The sequence below is a fragment of the Syngnathoides biaculeatus genome, chromosome 12 (assembly GCF_019802595.1).
Source record: "Syngnathoides biaculeatus isolate LvHL_M chromosome 12, ASM1980259v1, whole genome shotgun sequence".
Classification (NCBI taxonomy): domain Eukaryota; kingdom Metazoa; phylum Chordata; class Actinopteri; order Syngnathiformes; family Syngnathidae; genus Syngnathoides; species Syngnathoides biaculeatus.
In genome coordinates, this window is record NC_084651.1 from 21,651,742 (window position 1) to 21,671,921 (window position 20,180).

At 41.7% G+C, this 20,180-nt stretch overlaps 1 protein-coding gene across 1 annotated transcript in view; it reads right to left on the reverse strand.

Moving 5' to 3' along the window:
* The window catches only part of pde10a (phosphodiesterase 10A), a 58,679-nt gene extending 42,004 nt beyond the window's left edge, over window positions 1–16,675 (reverse strand). The window contains 1 exon segment of the mRNA XM_061837140.1: window positions 16,288–16,675. Within this exon segment, the coding sequence (XP_061693124.1) occupies window positions 16,288–16,351 (64 nt within the window). The 5' untranslated portion in view covers window positions 16,352–16,675.
* Between the last annotated feature and the right edge of the window lie 3,505 nt (window positions 16,676–20,180).

Below are 20,180 nucleotides of genomic sequence, written 5' to 3' on the forward strand. Positions count from 1 at the left end.
CACATTATCGTAAAAGCATGTTTCTGTCTCCACAAAAACTATTTGCCATTATACTATGCACTATGAATGTGTTGATGCTGATAGTTTACTGTCTTTTTAAAATATTACTATTATGCTTTATACCCAAAACAATGCATGAGTTTACTGCTGTGTATATACTGTGTATTGACTGAATAGCAGCCCCTTTAGAGTCACGTACTCACGCTCAGCAGCTTGTTGCGCTGCATGTTGGCGGGTGAGTCAAGCCCAATTGGCAGCGATGCGGTGCCTGACTCAGACTTGCGCTTCCTGTCTAAAAGCTAAAGCCCGAGTTCATGCAGTGAGGTATTGTTACGTAATACTTATCTGGACTACAACACACCACACCCTGACACTGGGAAACTGAAGGCCAAACCTGTCACAGTCCGTTTGGATCGCCGCACTGATCGTTTCAAAATTAAGCATAGAAATTCTCACAAGTCACTCAGCATTATCAGGATAGCAAGCAAGTTTCTTTCGGCTTGTCCCTTTCGGGGTCGCCACAGCGTGTCATCTCAGATGAACGCATATATATGTTTGGCACAATTTTTACGCCGGATGCCCTTCCTGATGCAACCCTTCTCAGGGAATGGAGGCCCCAGTGGGATACGAACCCACAACCCCTGGTTTACCAAACCAGTGCTCTAAACCACTGAGCTACAGGGCCTCTATCTAGGATATACTGTATTATTCATGTTTAGCAAAACAGTAGATTCTTGTCTCATACAATTCGAGTCTTAAGGCCTTTTATTCAATTAGATCAGAGCGGACTTTATCTGAAAGATAAATTACTTCCACGAAGAAAGGATTTCAAAAAGTACTTTGCAAGCTTGAAACACGCAAAGATCAAGCCACTTAACTGCAATATAATTTATTAATCAATCTATCATCCTTCTGCTATCTGCCCCCCCCCCAACTCCATTTCTACATCATGACTGGAAAAAGGCGAACTGCTTGGTGACATCTGACCTTTTACACTTTCACACAAGAAGAAAAAGCCCCAGGGTCTATTTGACGCTACATTATATGAGGCTCTTTAGAGAGAATTTCTAAAAAAAATATGAGCCAAGGCTTTATTTCTCTAGCCACAGCCGTTGTGTAGAACAATGATTGGGACTGCACGGGAATGTTCTCTACTCGGGAGTAACATATTTGACTTTCCGTGTTTTTATTAAAGTGGCAAGGCTGCTAGATTCCCGAGAAGAGAGGATGAAATCTCAATCCCAAATCAAGCTGGCAAAGGGTGAAGGTGATATTCAACTCAGAAAATGAAGTGATCGCAACAGCTGCTGTGAATGTGGTGTAGAAGTGCAAAATGTGAAACAATAAACTTGTCAATGAGTGTTGATGAAATCTACACCACTTTTAACAGAGTGGGGCGACATCAATTTCCTTTTCATTGGTAATCACTCACAAAACTGTTTGTAGGACAACCTGTGATTGTGTACTAAAAAGACGCCGTTTTACTCATGCGAGATTCGTTTGCATTCAGAAACCATATGTTTGTAGAAGCGTCACTAAACATGAAATGACTTACAAAGCAAATGATCTAATAATCTCGGTAACACAAGACTTCCTGCTTAGCCATATAAGCAAACGACATTGTTAATGCCCGGTTCAGTCCAGTCTGCTATTGTACTGCGTGAAACCAGCTAACCAATGATGTGGCAAAACAGGGAAAAACAATTAAGCAAGTAGAAAAAAAAAAAGAATCCATGCTCATGGGGGCACATGTACCCCCAAAAAAGGTAAGTACAGGATGACAGTTGAACCATAACAGTTTGCATTCCTGAATGGGTTGTTTCAAAGTACTGTAAAAACTTTGAGGGGTTGAGTCTGATGTTTAGTTTGTGTCTCAGTCTGTTAGTCAGCCGAATGCTTTTTGGTAAACGGACAATGATGTACATTCAACATGTGGGTGCATCGTTCCGCCATTTACAAAGCTGAATGGAAACCTCTTACATACCTTTTGAGGAAATCTGCAACCTAACAAAATGATATCAAAAAACACATTGGATATATTTTGATCACCCACAGGACTTGAAAATCCTTACCTAGGTAAAATGTAATGTTGGCGTGGACACGGGCTTAGAAAGTGTGCGTAGCATGTTTAAGTGAGCTTGTGCCTTTAGTGCTCCGGTTAGATGATGTCAAGTGTTGATGTCATAAGTATAGCTGATCTTTAGTGGGCAACTTGTTTCTCCTCTGCTCCACACTTGTAAAAAATGAGTGAAAAGGGGAAAGGAGCATTTCTATTGGGGCTTACACCGCCTGGCACACAGTCAAGGGCAAGCTGCCAGGGTACTACTTTTAACTTTTCATGACAAGAGATTGAGGCAGGAAGGGAGAGGATGTGTGAGGGGAGGGCAAGGGGCAGGGGGGCAGGTTGGATGCAGCATGCGTGCGTCAGCAGCCCCGCCTGGGACTCCCTTGCCAGGAGGTTTGAACGGCATGTGGTTCTTATCTTATCTGCGGCACGAGAGGGGCACAGCACGTTGGCCAACGACGACTTTCAGTCGGCATCGAGCGTGACGACAAATAGGCTTTGAACCCCCTCTCCCGCTTTTAACCTCATTTATGTGTGTGTGTGGGCAAGTACAGGTGACTGCACACGCGGACTTCGTGTACTCTGCAGAGTGCGTCCTGAACCGTGCCACTAAATCCAAAACGAGTCAGTCCAAAGGTATCACACTTTTTAGTGGGGATATTATATATATATATATATATATATATATATATATATATATATATATAACCCTAATAACGTGTGTATATCTATTACACATAAAAGCTTGGGTTCAACTGGCATCCTGTATGAAGAAAAAAAAATACAATATTGATACAATCTTCTGCTCTATGACAACACCTGAGTTTGCCCAGTAAGAGACTGACATGGGAATAGGAGTTCAGAAATTTCTGATACTCTCTTATCCATTACAAAAAAATATAATATATTTAATTTATTATTGCAATGATATTGTTAATAAGAGAGAAAAAGAGAGGCAATCTCCATGGAAGAGTAATTTGCATTATTTCCACTTCTTTGGTCTGGGTCTTTACACATAAAGGGTTGGGGGTATAAATGGGAAGCTGAGATGTAGATAAGACATCTTGGTATGTTCTTACGAGCCAGCAATGACACACCACAGACACATATCAAATGGAACATCACCTTTCAGCTTTGTGATTAGACTGGAGTCCATCCACGTTCACTACTCCTTTTCCTGTTCAAGGTTTATAGGAAAAGTTGAGTCTACAGCAGCTGAAAGCAAAGTCCACACACATCCTGGACTGATCGGATTGATTACAAATGTGGCACTGACGCAGAATTGAGCCTGCACCACCTGAAGTGCGAAACTGAGTGTGAATCACGTGTTGATTGCGTTAGTAATAAATAAGTGTTAGATATGTTCTACTCTTTTTTCTTAACTGTATGAATAATTTTGGTTCCCCCCCACACACTTTTTTGTTGTTGTTGTTGCCTTGAGCACCTGCCCCTAAAACGGCATGTACACATGCCTGCCTCTTAATCAGTCACAATGACCATGCCTCCGCTACCTTCACCGCTCCCTAGAGCACCATTAATGACAGGGGTCAGGTCGTGCTCATCGCCACGCATCTGGACTAATGTTGAACTGATGGGAAGCTGCTAATGGAAAGCGCAGAACTCAGATCCTGTGTCTTCTCCTGTATCACATTTTTTGATGAGCTCCAACATGAGGACAACTTGGAAGGGAATCTATCCATCTGTGGCCTTTTCCCATCCCCTTAGATAGCAAGACTTGGACCAGCTGACAGAGAGGTCAATGGATGGCGGATGCCTTGAGGAGAATGTCATCTTTTTTGTCGTTAATATCATGAACTGTGCCCTGGCACTGATCCGATGCTCCACAGATTTTAACATAAAATGTTTCAAACTACATTTGAGGCTCATTTTCTTTGGCTTGAACTTGATGTAGTTCAAGCAACAGAAAAGGCCTTGCTCCAGGGCTCCCCCTAAAGGTGGTAAAAGTAAATAGCACCCAAATTACCCAAGTGAAGACAAAGTTTGTATTTCCACATTTTGACAGTTTTTGTTTTTGGTTGACTACAACAAAAATGTTGTTTCTTTTTTATGAATATATAACACAAAACACTGACAACATTTAGAACTAAGTTTTACACTGGGTGGCACGGTGGACAACTTGTTGGCACATCTCCTCCAAGCCAAACTCTAACGCTTCTTCTCCCGGTACTTGGGTGAGTTTTCTCTAGGTAGTCCCATTTCCTCCTTCATCCCAAAAACGTAGTGGTAGGTGAAGTGAAGACTATAAATTAGTCATTGCTGTGACAGTGTGTGCAAAAGATTGGCTTCCATCAGTTTGGGGTGTCCCTGGCTCTCACCCAGAGACAGCTGGTACTCGACTCCAGCATCCCCATGACTCTTGTGAGGATAAGCGCAATGGAAATGGATGGATGGATGTTTTACACTGGATGGCGATAAATAAATAAATAAAGAGGCTAATTCAAAGAATGGACATGCTGCTTAATTCATATTATGTCATTTCTAAAAAAAAACATACACAGTCGGCAATGTTGGCGCAATCATTACATAAGACTTTAACAACTAATATTAGCCTTGATGGTGACGTTAACACAACATGAGAAGTGTCCTGAATTGTCCAACAAAATTAAAACAGTATTACAAACATCACAAAATAGGTGATCCAGGGTTACAGAGGAGATGAGAAAGAAGCTATTATCCATTTTAGAAGTCAGAGTAACATGAAGAAAGCATTTAGAATTGCACAATACCATAACTACACGCTGTTGCTTTAAAAGGGAAATACTTTGTGATATACAAGCAAGCAGATGATTTCCAAAGTTCCTGCAGGTCATCTATTGTGAACACAAAAACATATATACTGCACATTTCTGAAAATGAGTCCGTGAGCAAACTGTTTTGAATTTTGCAAATGTTTTGATCCATATTCAGCTTAATTGCAAACCCTAATAATTGCCCCCACAATTTTTCTGCTCTTGACTTGACAGCTAGGATGGTCAAAGATCCTCCACTTTCAAATGATGGCTGCAATAGACTGTCCAAAACACTATCATGTAAAACAAAAAAAAGGTTTTGAGATTTGTTGAGTTTTATTGGATGCACAGATAAGCTACACTTCCTCGATTGTATCATTTGAGAAGTGACGAGCACTAATTATTCAGGAGTAACCCAACCATTGTGAGCAAATGATCATCCTCTTGCGTTCTACTGCTCTGTTTTGTACTGGCCAATAAACAGAAGAATTTAACTGGAAAATTCTGGTTAAAGGTCCACTGACGCCTAAAACATAATTTTTAGTATGTTTTTAATTTTAAAAAAGTCAGCCGGAATGGACCCATCCATTTTTTCACTGCACGTTAGGATGTTGTCGTTTATGGATTTTTTCATCTCACGGCATGAAAATTCTCTCGAGGCATTTGTGTTGGAGAAGAACCAGGAAGTGACGTTTTTTTTGCAGATGCCTACAGTGGTGGGGTTAAGTGTTTATACCTGTTTTACAGGCAAGAAATTACCTTTTTTTTTCCTGCTTATTAGCCAAAATGCTGGCTCGTTGTATTGCTGGATTTTGCTCGAACCCTCAGGAGGATGGATTCACTCTTCACACTTTTCCAAATCACCCAGTTCGTTGTGAAAAATTGGTTGCACAGATGCAAAGGATAAGAGCTCTGTGGGTTCTAAATGCCAGGTAGGTGTGTATAGAGCTATTTTAAAAAATAATAGTTGGGGGGACTAATTTGTCTCACAATTTATACTATATGTTACGTGTGAATTTAGAACAAATTCCCCTTAGTCAAACCGCCAAAATATAACGAAGCACTTGTATTACATTTAAGACAATTTAATCACACACACAATACAATACAACACAAAACAATAACAAAGTAGAAGTGCAAAGACAGTTTAGTAGCGTGTAACATGAGCTAATGTATAGTCTGCGTCCCACGACGTAATCCTTCTCTCAGAAAGATCAAAAGATCCCCGTCATAATAACTTCATAAAAGTACGTACAGTAAGTCAGGGGTGCTAAATGTGTCGCAGGCCGGCATTGTTATCGTTCCCTGGCGGCTACCCCCGGCCACCAGTGTCTGGGCACCCTTGAAGTAGTTACTTCGCCCTGCATGGGTCCTCCTGAGAACGCTACATTCACAAGACTTGTAAAAGAGTTTGGAAATCAAATATAGACCTGTCATTTTGAATATTTCATCGGGTTCCTCATCCGTTTGTCGGGGAGTCTGTTGTTACTTAGAAGTGATCCGCATATCATCTCAAAATGCCTCGAAACGATAGGGTAATATTGCCCCAGTCACTTCACTCGAGTGTGAGATGTTCTCTTCTTCGAAAAGAGCTTCCGTGTCAGAAGAAAAATAAAATAAAAATATAAAAAAGAAAAATCTGAAAATCTCTCTTCTTCGTCTCCCATAGCATGTGGCACAGCGCCTTCTTGCGTGTGACATCTGCAAATGACGTTGCGGGCAATATGGTCGCCACTGGGATGTTGAGTGAGACTTCAGCAACTTTGTGCATTAAGGACACGCTCTTCGCTCTTTTTTTTTTTCTTCGTATGGACAGTGAAGTGAATGTTATTATGTGCAGTTCTCATAACAACATCTATTTTAAAACGTGTAAAGGGAGTCCTCAGGTTAAGATGGTCTCGACCTAAGTCAATTCGACTTTACAATGCCCGTCCCCTGTCCGACATTTTGTCTGGCTAATGCTTGTCTGTGTTTGTGCGCCGGGAGTATCTTCGCATTTTTTTGCCCTCCTTTTTAGACATTATCGCCCCAAAGAAGAAAGCTCTGTCTTTTGGCAATGCTTCTGCAGCCAAAAGAAAATCCATTACCATGGAAACGAAGCTCAAGATGATAAAAAGACTGGAGAAAGGAGAGACACCAACACCACCAAGGCTTCAGTCGGTCAACCGTGGTGACAACTGTTAAAGACAAAGCCCGTATTTTAGTGCATGTGAAGGGTTCCGTTCCCATGTTGTATACAATGATCACAAAATAAGGTTCTTTGATACTTGTTGAGATGGAGAGGATTGAGGACCAGGTTCCTTCGCAATAGCTAAGCACAGCCAACCCCCTCCCTTCTTCTTCTCCATCCACCTCTCAGCATTAATGCTAAGTACAGCATCTTGTTTATTTCAATGTATTTGCTTTTTATACGAAGTATCCTCATGTAAATTCTGACTTTAATGGTGGAATCTGACTTAAGTCACAATTCGAGTTAAGTCGCTACTGTAGGAACGGATCTCAGTCGTATACCGAGGAGTTCCTGTATATGGCTGTCAGTGGACTTTTAAGGTAAAACACAATAACAATAAAGCATCCATCCAATTTTTGAGCCATCTATCCTCACAAGGGTCACGCGAGTGCTGGAGCCTATCCCAGCTGTCATCGGGCAAGAGGCAGGGTACACCCTGAACTGCTTGCCAGACAATCGCAGGGCACATAGAAACAAACAACTATTCACACCTAGGGGCAATTTAGAATTGCCTGTAAAAAAAACACGGAGCCACAGGGAGAACATGCAAATTCCACACATGTGGGGCCCAGGATTTGAATCCCGTTCCTCAGAAATGTGAGGCAGACACACGAACCAGTCTTCCACTGCTGCACCGTTTTCAAAATATTATTGTTAAAAGTCCACATCTTTTAATTTAACCCTCCTTATTGCTAATGATTTAAAGGTCTGCATCCCAAATGATTTAAATGCCAAATTCAAAGAGCGTCAGGGCCCAATTTGAAATCTGAGAACCTCAGAAGCCCACCCAGGTCGACATTTTCCCAAATACTGTGTATCGATTTCATAACCAGAATGTGTGTTTTTATCCATCAACAAAAATAATAAATATCATTGAAATACTGTATTAACTTAAAAACATCAACATTCCTAAGTACATACATGAAACAATGTAATGTGTGAACTTTGGCCTCCACAAGTTGAACTACTTTTGTCCCTTTACAGGCACTCACATTTTTTGTCCCTATGTGCTCCGCTTCTGGAAGACGAAGCCGCTTTCCTAATTGCAACACCCAAGCTCCAACCCTATTTGTCATGGTAACAAAAGCCTTGGGCCCTGCGATGTCTACTTCAGGATACACTTGCAAGAGTCAGAACTGCCCTCGAAATAATCAGTATGAGAAGAAACAGGGTGTGTGACGGGTATTATAATTACATATCCCTGGGGTATTAGATGGAAGCATCTCGGACATGTTATTAAGACACCTGGGAACTGTTTTAAACTAAAAAATCAAAACAAAACAATGTTTCTCCTTTTAAAGACTAAAATGATGCTCATATTTCACTCGAGCTTTTGTTTTCATTCCATAAGACCAAGCCAAGCATGTTTACATGTTCCCTAAGCGTAAGGAAAAGATGTCAGTGAAAGCAAGAAGGCATGTGGTCAGGCCGGAAATGTCCTGAGTGAGCACTTCCTGCCTGACGGTGTTCGGCGTTCTCCATCCAGTTAAGCAATTTGTTGACAAACCAATTGGGATTGAAAAAAAAAATGCCAGATAGATCACATTAGGGTTGACCTTAAATGAACATGGCTGCTCAACAATGCAGCCATACAACACACTGCAAACAGCTGGAATTGACTGCGTGTTAGGCTTGCGAGGTTTACAATGAGATGAGTAAGCAGTGACGTCAACAAACCCGAGTCTGCTTTCACTGAGCACTCTTGCATCAAGTCTCGTTGCAGAGGGGACAAGCATTGGTAAACACAGCATTGGTTGCTCCAAAACAAACCACAAAAAGTCAAACTCATTTATGCCTCTCCTGTCACACCACACAGGACAGTACTGTTCAAGTCTTGTCACAATCGCTGTTGTTGTTTTATGATTATATACAATAATTTCTCAGTCAGTTGGAGAAAAGCAGAAAAAAACTTATGAAATGTTTTCCTTTTCCACATCTTGTTTTACTACATTTGCCTTTTATGTCTTCTTTTACTACATTTTCCTTTTCTTATATCTTCTTTTACTTTGTCAAAAAAAAAACATTTTTTGAACATAATATATAAATAAATATGCTAGTTAACTGTAACTTAATGTTTATTCTTGGATCCCACGGTATATTGTAGAACGTGTAAGTAATGCATTTATTTATACTAGCAATCTTTTTTTTTAGTGTGTAGCACAATGTAAAGCATTGCTAATACACGTCAAACATTCAAAACTCTTAACATAAACTCGGCAGCACGGTGGAGCAGCTATAGAGTGTAAGCATCACAGTTCTGAGGACTCGGGTTCAAATCCCGGCCCCGCCTGTGTGGACTTTGTATGTTTCTCTGTGTCGGCCACTCCAGTTTCCTCCCACATCCCAAAAACATGCAACATTAATTGGACACTCTAAATTGCCCCAAGGTGTGATTGTGAGTGTGGCTGTTTATCTCGATGTGCCCTTTGATTGGCTGGCAACCAGTTCAGGGTGTATCATGTCTCCTGCCCGAGGACAGATAGGATCAGCTCCAGCAACTCCTGCGACCCTCATGAGGATAGGCGGCTCAGAAAATGGATGGATGAATAAATGTAAACTTGTTTTGAGAGGGTTCAGACTGGAAATGTGAAATTACAGTGAAGAAAATAAGTATTTGAACACCATATTGTCACGATGCGGGGCTCAAGGGTGGACCCAAATGCACGACTCCAGAGACAGCAGACAGTACAGAGGAAACCTTTATTCGGTCCGAGGTCTGAGATCAGGTAGACAGTCCAAACAATCCGAAGTACCAGTACGAATGGGCTTACGAGGGTGGTCAGTGAACAGGCGTGGGTCGGTGCACGGAGATCAGAAGTCAGGAAAGCAGGAGTGCGGGAACGAGGCATGAAGAGCAATGATCTAGTGGAGTATTTGTCGTCCCCCGGGTCCTATAAGTACTGGGTCTACTCAGTGTTCATGAGGCGCAGGTGTGCACCTTCTGATTAGCTGGCCATGCCCAGCCCTGGCTGGAATCCAGGAGCATGACACATATTGCAACCACATTACCATATAACCATATTACCAACATATTGCAAGTTCTCCCACTTAGAAATCATGGAGAGGTCTGAAATTTTCATCGTAGGTGCATGTCCACACTGAGAGAGATCATTTAAAAAGAAAAATCCAGAAATTACAATGTTTGATTTCTTTAACGATTCAGTTGTGTGATACTGCTGCAAATTAGTATTTGAACACCTGAGAAAACTAATCTTAATATTTGGTACCGTAGCCTTTGTTTGCAATTACAGAGGTCAAACGTTTCCTGTAGTTGTTCACCAGGTTTACACTCACTGCAGGAGGGATTTTGGCCCAGTCCTCCACACAGGCCTTCTCTAGATCAGACTGGTTTCTGGGGTGTCGCTGAGAAATACGGAGTTTCAGCTCCCTCCAAAGATTTTCCATTGAGTTTAGGTTTTCCTGGCTGTGTGCTTTGGGTCATTGTCATGTTGAAAGACCCAGCAATGACCCATCTTCAATACTCTGACTGAGGGAAAAAGGTTGTTCCCCAAAATCTCACAATACATGGCCACGGTCATCCTCTCCTTAATACATTGTAGTCGTCCTGTCTCATGTGCAGAAAAACACCCCCAAATTATGATGCTACCACCCCCATGCTTCAGAGTAGGGATGGTGTTCTTGGGATGGAACACATAATTCATCTTCATCCAAACATGATTAGTGGAATTATGACCAAAAAGTTCGATTTTGGTCTCATCTAATCATAAAACTTTCTCCCATGACTCCTCTGCATCATACAAATGGTAAATGGCAAACTAAAGATGGGCCTTCACATGATGATTTCAAACCATGTCGTCTTAGTGTATTACCAACAGTCACCTTGAAAACGGTGGTCCCAGTTCTTTTCAGGTCATTGACCAAGTCCTGTCGTGTAGTCCTGGGCTGATTCCTCACCTTTCCAAGGATCATTGAGACCCCACGAGGTGATATCTTGACTGTCATGCTTAGCTTCTTCCATTTTCTAATGATTGCTCCAACATTGGACCTTTTTTCACCAAGCTGCTTGCCAATTTCTCTGTAGCCCTTTCCAGCTGTGTGGAGTTGTACAATTTTGTCTCTGGTGTCTTTGGACAGCTCTTTGGTCTTGACCATGTTGCAAGTTTGAGTCTTACTGATTGTATGGGGTGGACAGGTGTCTTTATGCAGCTAACGACCTCACACAGGTGCATCTGATTCAGGATAATACTTGGAATGGATGTGGACTTTTAAAGGCGGACTAACAGGTCTTTGAGGGTCAGAATTGTAGCTGATGGACAGGTGTTCAAATACTTATTTGTAGCTGCATCACACAAATAAATCATTCAAAAAAATCATACATTATGATTTCTGGATTTTTCTTTTTAGATTATCTCTCTCACAGTGGACATGAACCTACAATGAAAATTTCAGACCCTTCCATGATTTCTTTGTGGGAGAACAGGGTGTTCAAATACTTATTTTCTTCACTGTACATTAAAATGTTTGAGGAGAGGCCCCGTAGCTCAGTGGTTAGAGCACTGGTTTGGTAAACCAGGGGTTGTGGGTCCCACTGGGGCCTCCACTCCCTGAGAAGGGTTGCGTCAGGAAGGGCATCCGGCGTAAAAATTGTGCCAAACATATATGTGCGTTCATCTGAGATGACACGTTGTGGCGACCCCAAAAGGGACAAGCCAAAAGAAACAGACAGACATTAAAATGTTTGAGGATAAGTGTTGAAAACATACAAAGATTTATAACACTATAGTGCTGGATTGCTGAGCTATAGGTTAATCATGTTTTTCACCGTTGGAATTTACCGCTTTTGTGGGCGGGGCTAAAACACAGACATCACTTTTCACACAATCGTCACAATTAAGTCATTACATTCTTAATCAGCAAATTTACTATTTCCTGCCTTGTGCCATTGTTGGGACACTCACATTTTGCTGGTCCAATCAATAACACTATTAGTAATTTATTTTGTAGACTATCACATGATTCATCACTTTAACCTGCTCCCTTTTGCACAAGTGTCATTGCACTGTCATTGCACTGGTCTATTACATTACAGGAACTGAGAACGGGTAAAGGGACTCTGTACAAGTTTTACACAATGTGGGACGTTGACACACTTATCTCGTATCTGTTCTAAACGAAGATCTTACATCTTGTACGGCTTTTATAAGGAATATTTCCTATAAATATAAATTGTCTCTTGTTCTTTGTCATTGCTGCTTTGTTGTTCTTTGTTCTGTAAGTTGTTCCAGGGTAGCATCATCTGCCGGAGAAAAATTCCTTGGGTGTTTTTTTTTTTAACACACTTGGCCTAATAAAGCTGATTCTGATCACAGGGTTGGGACGTATACTTTCAATCACGAGTTCCCTCCCATTACAATATAAGGACAAAGTGATGTCCTTTCGTTTGGCTATGCTGCTCAGTTGTGAGTTACCTGTGCTTAGCTTCTGTAATAAGATCCAGTAACTACTCCAACATACAGTGAGCAAGCTAAAAATGGCTACATCCCGAAAATGCATCTTTACTGGATCTCTCAATTTACAGAACAGCTCGGTTATGTTTTTAAGCTCCCCCAAAAAATGAAGGAAACAAAGTGGTATTTGAAGACACACGGATAGCGAGCTAAACCTCAACACAATTCTGTTGTGCGCATTTTAAGTTTTGTAAACTTTCGCGAGTGACAACATGGCTTTGTGTGTAACTTGATGCTGGTGAGGAGAAGCAGTGCCAAAAGTCTAAACATTTGGGCTTCCTCCTACCATCCTGCTGTTGTCAGGTGTCGTGTGTGATATTATGTCACAGACAATGGCAGTAAGTTGATAGTGTGCTTATATTTATGGTTGCAGTCCATAAAAACTATTCAATTTCAAAGTTGGATCTCCTAACGTAATACATCATATAAACTATCACCCGTTACTATGCGCGATTCCTATTGGCGCATACATTCGACACACCCACAGCGTCGGAGAGCTGAGATATGGCACTTGCTAATTGAGTTTCGAAACCTGGTTTTATATCCTAAGCGGTGTGTTTTAGCCATTCAAATATGGCGAGCTTGTTAACACTCTTCTTTGTGGTGTATAAAATCTGCATGCCATGTTTCAGGCCTGCTTAATGGCACTTTAAAGTATTACTAAAATAACTCAATAAACTCCAAACTAATCTATCTATTTGTTACAGCTTTTTTTTTACTCAGTTTGAGCAAAAATATCTTAACACAAGTATATCTTAAGCAACACATCATTCCCTAACACAACTTGCCATGTGTGTTAATTGAAATTGCCAAAGGCCACTCTCAGTTTAGTGGGGGATTGACTGCATCATTTAGGAGGGACACAACAGTTTCAGAACTACCATGCCAAGTAACCCTCAGCAACTTAAGAGAACATGACCGGAAGGCCACTGTTTGCCACACAACCCACAGTCAGGGTTTCACAAAATAAAATGCCCACATACTGTATCAGTCTTCACCTGACATAAGCTGAGGCACACACTCGAGCATCTGCCCATATTGTTATGATCACAACAATCAGGTCATGTGATCATAATACAGGCAGGGCAAATCTAAATAAAGCGCAATGTTCAGCTTGATTGAGTACAACTATTCACAAATAGTTGCTGCAAAGCATGCTGGTAAGGAGTGGGGCATATTTAGCACATTTATTCATCCACCCATTTTCTCAACCATGCTGGACCCTGTCCCAGCGATCTTCGGGCGGGAGGCTTTGTCCACCCTCAACTGGTCACCAGCTAATCACAGGGCACATAGGGACAAACAACTATTCACACCTATGGGCTATTTAAATCTTCAATTTACCTACCATGCATGTTTTGAATGAATAGATACACTTAATACAATGATGTGATGATATTTGTCAAATGCAAACCTTGCTTATCAATATTATTTTCTTTTTAGGAGAAAAATAAGAACAATTTCCAAGGCGACATTTTCAATTTGTTTAGAAATCATTTTTTTTCCAGCCAAAGTTTTTATTAATTCCAAACCTCGTCAACAGAAGTTGTAAATCATTTCAAAATTGTGGCGGCCAGCTTCATTTATTTATTTATTTGCCGATAAACCACTTGGTGCTGCAATTTTAAAGTGATCTGATTCCAATCAATCCGATGGCACATCTTCCTCTTCTTCTCCCACTAAATTGTGATTCTAACTTGACCTCTCCCTGCTTGGTATGATAAATTGTCATTGGCTGGCATTTTAGTCAGTGTGGACGCTTCATCAAAACACACTTGTGATGAAGGAATCTTACTTTTTTGTTTGCTTTGTGTAATTATTCATTCCTCTTTTTTTCTGGGTAACGCAAAAAGAAATCGAGCTGTCACCTTCCAGTTTCAGGCTCTCCATCCACACCCAGAAGACGTTTTTTTTTTCTCTTTGCTGTTTGCTGTGCTGCATATTCTGCTTCACACTCTTGTTCTTTTGCCCACAGTACTGTGTGTGCTTTTTGTTTCTCAAAGTAAGTTCTGCTGTTTGGTAATCCTCCTTCCTCTACTCCTTCCTCATTTGTTGCTGTTCTGACTTTTTTGCGATCCTCATGCTTTACGCAGAGCAGTCTTTTCCATTGTGGCCTGTAAACGCTTTTCCCTACTTGTCAGAAACGCTTTTAATTTTCCACTACTAGAAGGTTTGTTATGTTGTGATTTATGTGCACAAATAAGATATATAGTCATTATAGCAGAGACAATTATTGGTTATGATGATAGACATATGCTCATGTCCTTTGCAGAAGAAAGTGGATTTTTGTAATTTACGCTTGTCTTGTTTATTGTACTATTCCCTCACACTACACTTTTGAGTGTCCAACAATGGGCAGTTTAAGGTATTCAAATTTGCAGGTGTTTTTGCACTCTATGTGTGCTTTGCCATCACTTGCAGGTTCCCTAAAGGTCACTGACATAATATCTGTAGTGGCGTGACAAAATGTGTGCAACCTAATCACAAATACTATCAAATCCAATGTTATCATTGTGGTCGAGCATACAGCGAAGCGACACATAGTTTGACCTCAAACACAGTGGACTTCATTCCAAGAAGCATTCTGGAAGATGAGAGAAAATCTCGTGGGGTGGATTGCTGACTTTTAAGTGACATTCAAAAGTTATATGAACTAAACTAACAAGTGGCCCTAATTCTACATGAAAAATGTTTTCATGTTAAATAGCACAGTTACTTGATTTGGTCACTACATACAAGTGGCTATAAGGGTTTTTACCGAACCTGCTTGAGTCCCAGTGACCAATCAATAACAATTAACAATGGAAAGAGGATACAGTATTGAGAAACAAGCAAAGTAACAAAAAAGTTCAATGTTTTTTTTTCGTTTTTTTTTTTTTTTTAGAAATGCTCATCTTTCCACTCTTTTATAAAATGTAAATAACTTAATAATCCAACTTTAGATTTGTTTACTTAAAGCATTGTGTGCCCTTTTTCAGGGACTTCTGTTCAGTAAAACTCTAAGTACTGTATTTGCTTGACTTTTTATTTTATTCTATTTTATACTTAGTTATTTTAAATACCTAAGTGAGTTTCTTTGCAACTAGCTTTGTGATACAAAAGATTGCAATTCACTGTTGACTTATTTTAACATAAATGATAAACCAGATGACATTTTTACACTAAATGCATACAAGGTTTTTTTTATTACATTTTGTTGGTTTTGATGCTTTTTCGGTATACCACTTGATCCTTAACATTTCAAGTGTTGTATGAATCAGCCGCAGCCTGTTGTTGTAGTGTAACCCTTCTACAATAACTTTCTCATCGGTAGTATGAATGATCAAAAGTTATTGGCTCTAACAAAAAGAAGAAATTCATTTTGGAGGTGTGGACCGGCTCTGAATTTACACAAGAGGCAGCATTTCTTCCAAGCTATATAATAATGATAATGGAATTGCTAGTTGAAACGTGGCAATTCACGCATATCCGTAAACAAATGAAAAGTAACATTTGGACGGCAGTGAAGCGTTCTGGACTCTTGCTTCATGGTCCTGCATGTTTTATTAAAGCGGAGCGCGCAAGGTCCACGAGTAGCAAATCAGCCCCCGCCTCCCCTCCCTGTGGAGGAGCCATCAATGTGTCATTCATAAACTTTTAGTGCGCTCACGTGAGGAGTCGAGACGTCAAAATGTCGACGCGTTCATTCGCACCGAACTGTTGCCACGCGCTACGCTTCGCATCTCGGGCATCATTCAACAATGTGTTACATCTTCATAAGATGAGTGTACCTACTTGCACCCAGGAAGCAGTCCGTTAACCTTCTGAAACAGCTTGTCGAAGACGGACCATCTTCCATGTCGGACAGTGAGCGCAAACTGGGAGAGGGGCCGCGGTGAAAAGTGCGCTACACTCAACCACGACAAAAAGGTGATAATTTGAAAAACGCAGTCACTCCAGGACAAGCCGGGTCCTCGATTTTGGGAAGGGCGAGGAGGGTCGTATGCTACCCCCCCTCACCAGCGCACCTCCACCCAGCACCGCTGGCCGAGGTGTAGCTCCGGTCCGTCCGCCTCCTCGGCGTCGAGCTCCGCCGTGGATGTGCAGCAGAAGACTGGGCGAGCAGCAGGGGCGACAGCGCACGAAGCCGGCGCAGTCAAATACGCGCACACGCACGCACATACTCACGCGCGCACGCGGGGAGAGAAAGCGCGTGCATGGTGTCAAGTCAGCCGCAGGCAAACATTTTCCGATTTGCTTTCACAATAAAATGACACATGCGCCTTTCTTTGCCTCTTTGGTTGGTGGTGCTGAGGTTTTTCTGATTAAGCACATTTCTTTTCCCCGGAAAATCCTAAAAAAAAATATGACCCTAGCGGCCGTCACCACGACATGACACAATCTAATTGAATCCATAGCGGAATGAAAAAAAATATATAACACATCATGCACTTTTTTTTTCAGAGTTCATGTTGAATCTTGATTGAAACTGCCTGAGATAAGTCTTATTTCAACAACTTTTACAATTGTTGTGGTAGAATGCTGGAAGTGCCACATCTGACTCGCAGTTCTGAGGTCGGTGTTCAAATCCTGCCACCTGCCATTCTGTTTGGAGTTTCAATCACAACCTTATGCTTGTGTGGTGTTTCACAGGGTTCTTCAACTCCCTGTCAGGCTCCCCACATTCCCCAAACACGCTTTTAGGTGAATGGACGACTCCAGATTGTTCATAGTTAAGAATGGGTTGTTTTCACTGACGTCACATTTTTTGCTGAATTACCACCATTTAACCTTCCTACCTAACGCCTAGCAATATTGTAGCATCTGGAATACTCTCCGTTACTGTTGTTGTGTTACTGTTATGTTTCACAGGCATCTCAGGACTGAAGTACATAAGAGAGGACTTGCTAACTTTCAGAGTGCCTTCTTCTGACATTTCTTCTGATTTTATTTCAACAACTCTCGCCAATTCGCTGAAGCTTTTTTCAGAGTTGCTAGTCGCGATCCGGGACACAAGTCCGCCTTTGAAAGCGGGGACATCGTCTAACACTTCCAACGAAAGACTTTGGACGTTCTGCAGCTCTGTGCTCCATAGAGACTTGGCTTTGTGGACAAGTACCCGACGCTGCTATCACGCTGCCCGGATTCAACCTCCATCGTGCTGAACGTGTGGCTGAGCTAACAAGCTTAATTAATACTCTTTTCAGAAGGCCAACATTACAGATAAAATCCTTTTTTGTTAGTCACTTGAAATATTCAAGAACATTTCACTATGCTTGTGGTGAACTAATATACAGGTTTTACTTTTTGAAAAAACATGAAATAAATGGAGTTTGACTCGATATAAAAAAAAAAATAATATTCCACCGCCTTTCGTTTTTTCGTGTTAGCATACAGGTAAGTGTCACGACCCATCGAAACGGAGGTAGGACCCAAATGCAGGATTCGGGAGATGTAAGGTAGTTCGGGGAAAAACGTTTATTATTAGAAGGTCGGGGATCGGGCAGGCAGTCAAGTGCAGCAGCAGTAGTTGGGACGTCGAGCGTAGAGAGCAGGTCAGCGGGCAGGCAGGAGTCGGTACACAGGAGATCGATCAGAGCAGGTAGGAATGTCAAAGGAGACAGGCTTACGGGGTTGGTCGGAGAACAGGTGGAGGTCGGTACACACGGGAAAACGTTCAGAGATACGGGAGTGCTGGAACGGGGCATGAACCACAACGCTCTGACGCCGGACCATTCGTCCCCATGGTCCTATATACACCGGGGCCAATCAGCCAGCATGAAGCGCAGGTGTGCGCCTCCCAATCAGCGCGACCATGCGGGAACCCGCACAGCCAGTACTGGACCGCCAGGATCATGACAGTAAGTGTCCATATATATATTTTTTTATATGGGCACTTACCTGTAAGCTAACACGGAAAAACGAATCAACGAGGAATGGTGCACGTCATTACAGAGCTCAACACACACTGCAGCAATTTTCGTTAGCTACAACAACCTAAGTATAAAAAATAAGACTGAACTAACCATTTATGAAGTGTCTTGAGCGGACAAGTGACCGATCCCACTGCTTCTCCTTCGTGATTTCTGTCACAGAGTAAAAAAATCAAGGGCACAATACTGCACCTTTGTGACGCAGTCCTGAGTCATATGATGCGTGTATGCCAGGTAGCCTAATAGTCAGTCTGGGCTTGATGTGCTGTCGGTCGTATCTTCAGTAAATGCAGTTAGAAATGTAATGTCGTCCACCTTGCGTATGTATGAGTAATGAGCTCAGGGATAAAAAAAAAAATGGCCGCCGTCCGAGACAGCACAAGGGTGACGTCACGTGAAAACAACCCATTGCGTGTTGGGGTTATTTGTCTATATCCGCCCTATGATTGGTTGGTGACCAATTCAGAACGCAACCCTCTTCTTAACCAAAGACAGCCGGGATAGCCTCCAGCGCACCCACAACCAGGGGTTGACATTCACACCTGCCAGCCTGTCAAATGCGGGTGAATTACAGCAGTGGGAGATAACAGAGCTACTTGCATTGGCCACTTTGATGGGCTGTATTTCGACAGGGAATAAAAATCTGTAGCACCGCAGCCAATGTGACGAATTTATTTCAATTGATAAAACTCTGTTCGCCCCTCACGGACCTCACTGAATGTTAATGAATGTAGCAGTCCTATTTCCCAACAACAAAAGTTGCGGTTTGTAAAAATGCTGAGTGGCTAGTAACTCTGGGAAACCAGACTCAAGTCATGCCCTCAACCTTGGTGAGGAAGAGCTGCACAGAAAATCGACGGATGTTATTGTGAGGCTGCACGGTGAAAAGTGGTGATCACGTCTGCTTCACAGTTCTGAGTTTCGGAGTTGGAATCTTAGTGCTGGCCTTCCTGCTCACCGTGTCCACGTGAGCTTCAAGGACCCAAATAATTATAAGAACTAAAGAAAATGGATGGATGGTTACAGCTCCCATGTAATGCAGTGACGTATTTTCTTTGTGAAGTCATAAATTAGGACGTGATTAGGATTATTAAACATTTGAGGCCATTAGTGAGAAATGTAATGTTGTGACTGCTGAGAGCAGATGCTTTGTGCAGGACTACTGCAAATTCTATCAAAGTCACAAAATTCTATCAAAAACACCCACCAAAAATGAATTAGTAAAAACTGGAATGATTTTGGGAGTCAGAAATCAAAATTAGCTCCTCACACAGAAACCACTGAAAATGCTGTAGTGAGATCGTATGCAATGCCAATAGTGGGCAAAGAAAGAAAAAAAAATACTGCACACAGGCCTGTCAACTTTATCCAAAAAATGGCTTAGAAATCTATTGTTCAGCTTAGTAAAGTAATGTTTGTAACTCGTGCAGCAGTACAATGTGTCGGAGAAGGGTTACAAACACTAACGCTACAGACGCCGTGTGGTCCTCGATGCTTGTGACATGCGGTGCTAGTACAAGCATGCCTAAACTCAAATGTTGTCACACAGGTCTTCTTTTATTGTCAATGTTCAACTACTTAAAGGAGTTGTTGTCATTATTAGCTAAAACCGATAAGTGTATGTCCACGTGGCACATGTTTGTACACCACTCCAGGATTTGGTGCATTTGTGAGCTGACCAACTAAACTGCATAAATTGAACTCCATTTTCTTCATAAAACGCAAGATTGCATTCGACAGGACTACAAGTCACAC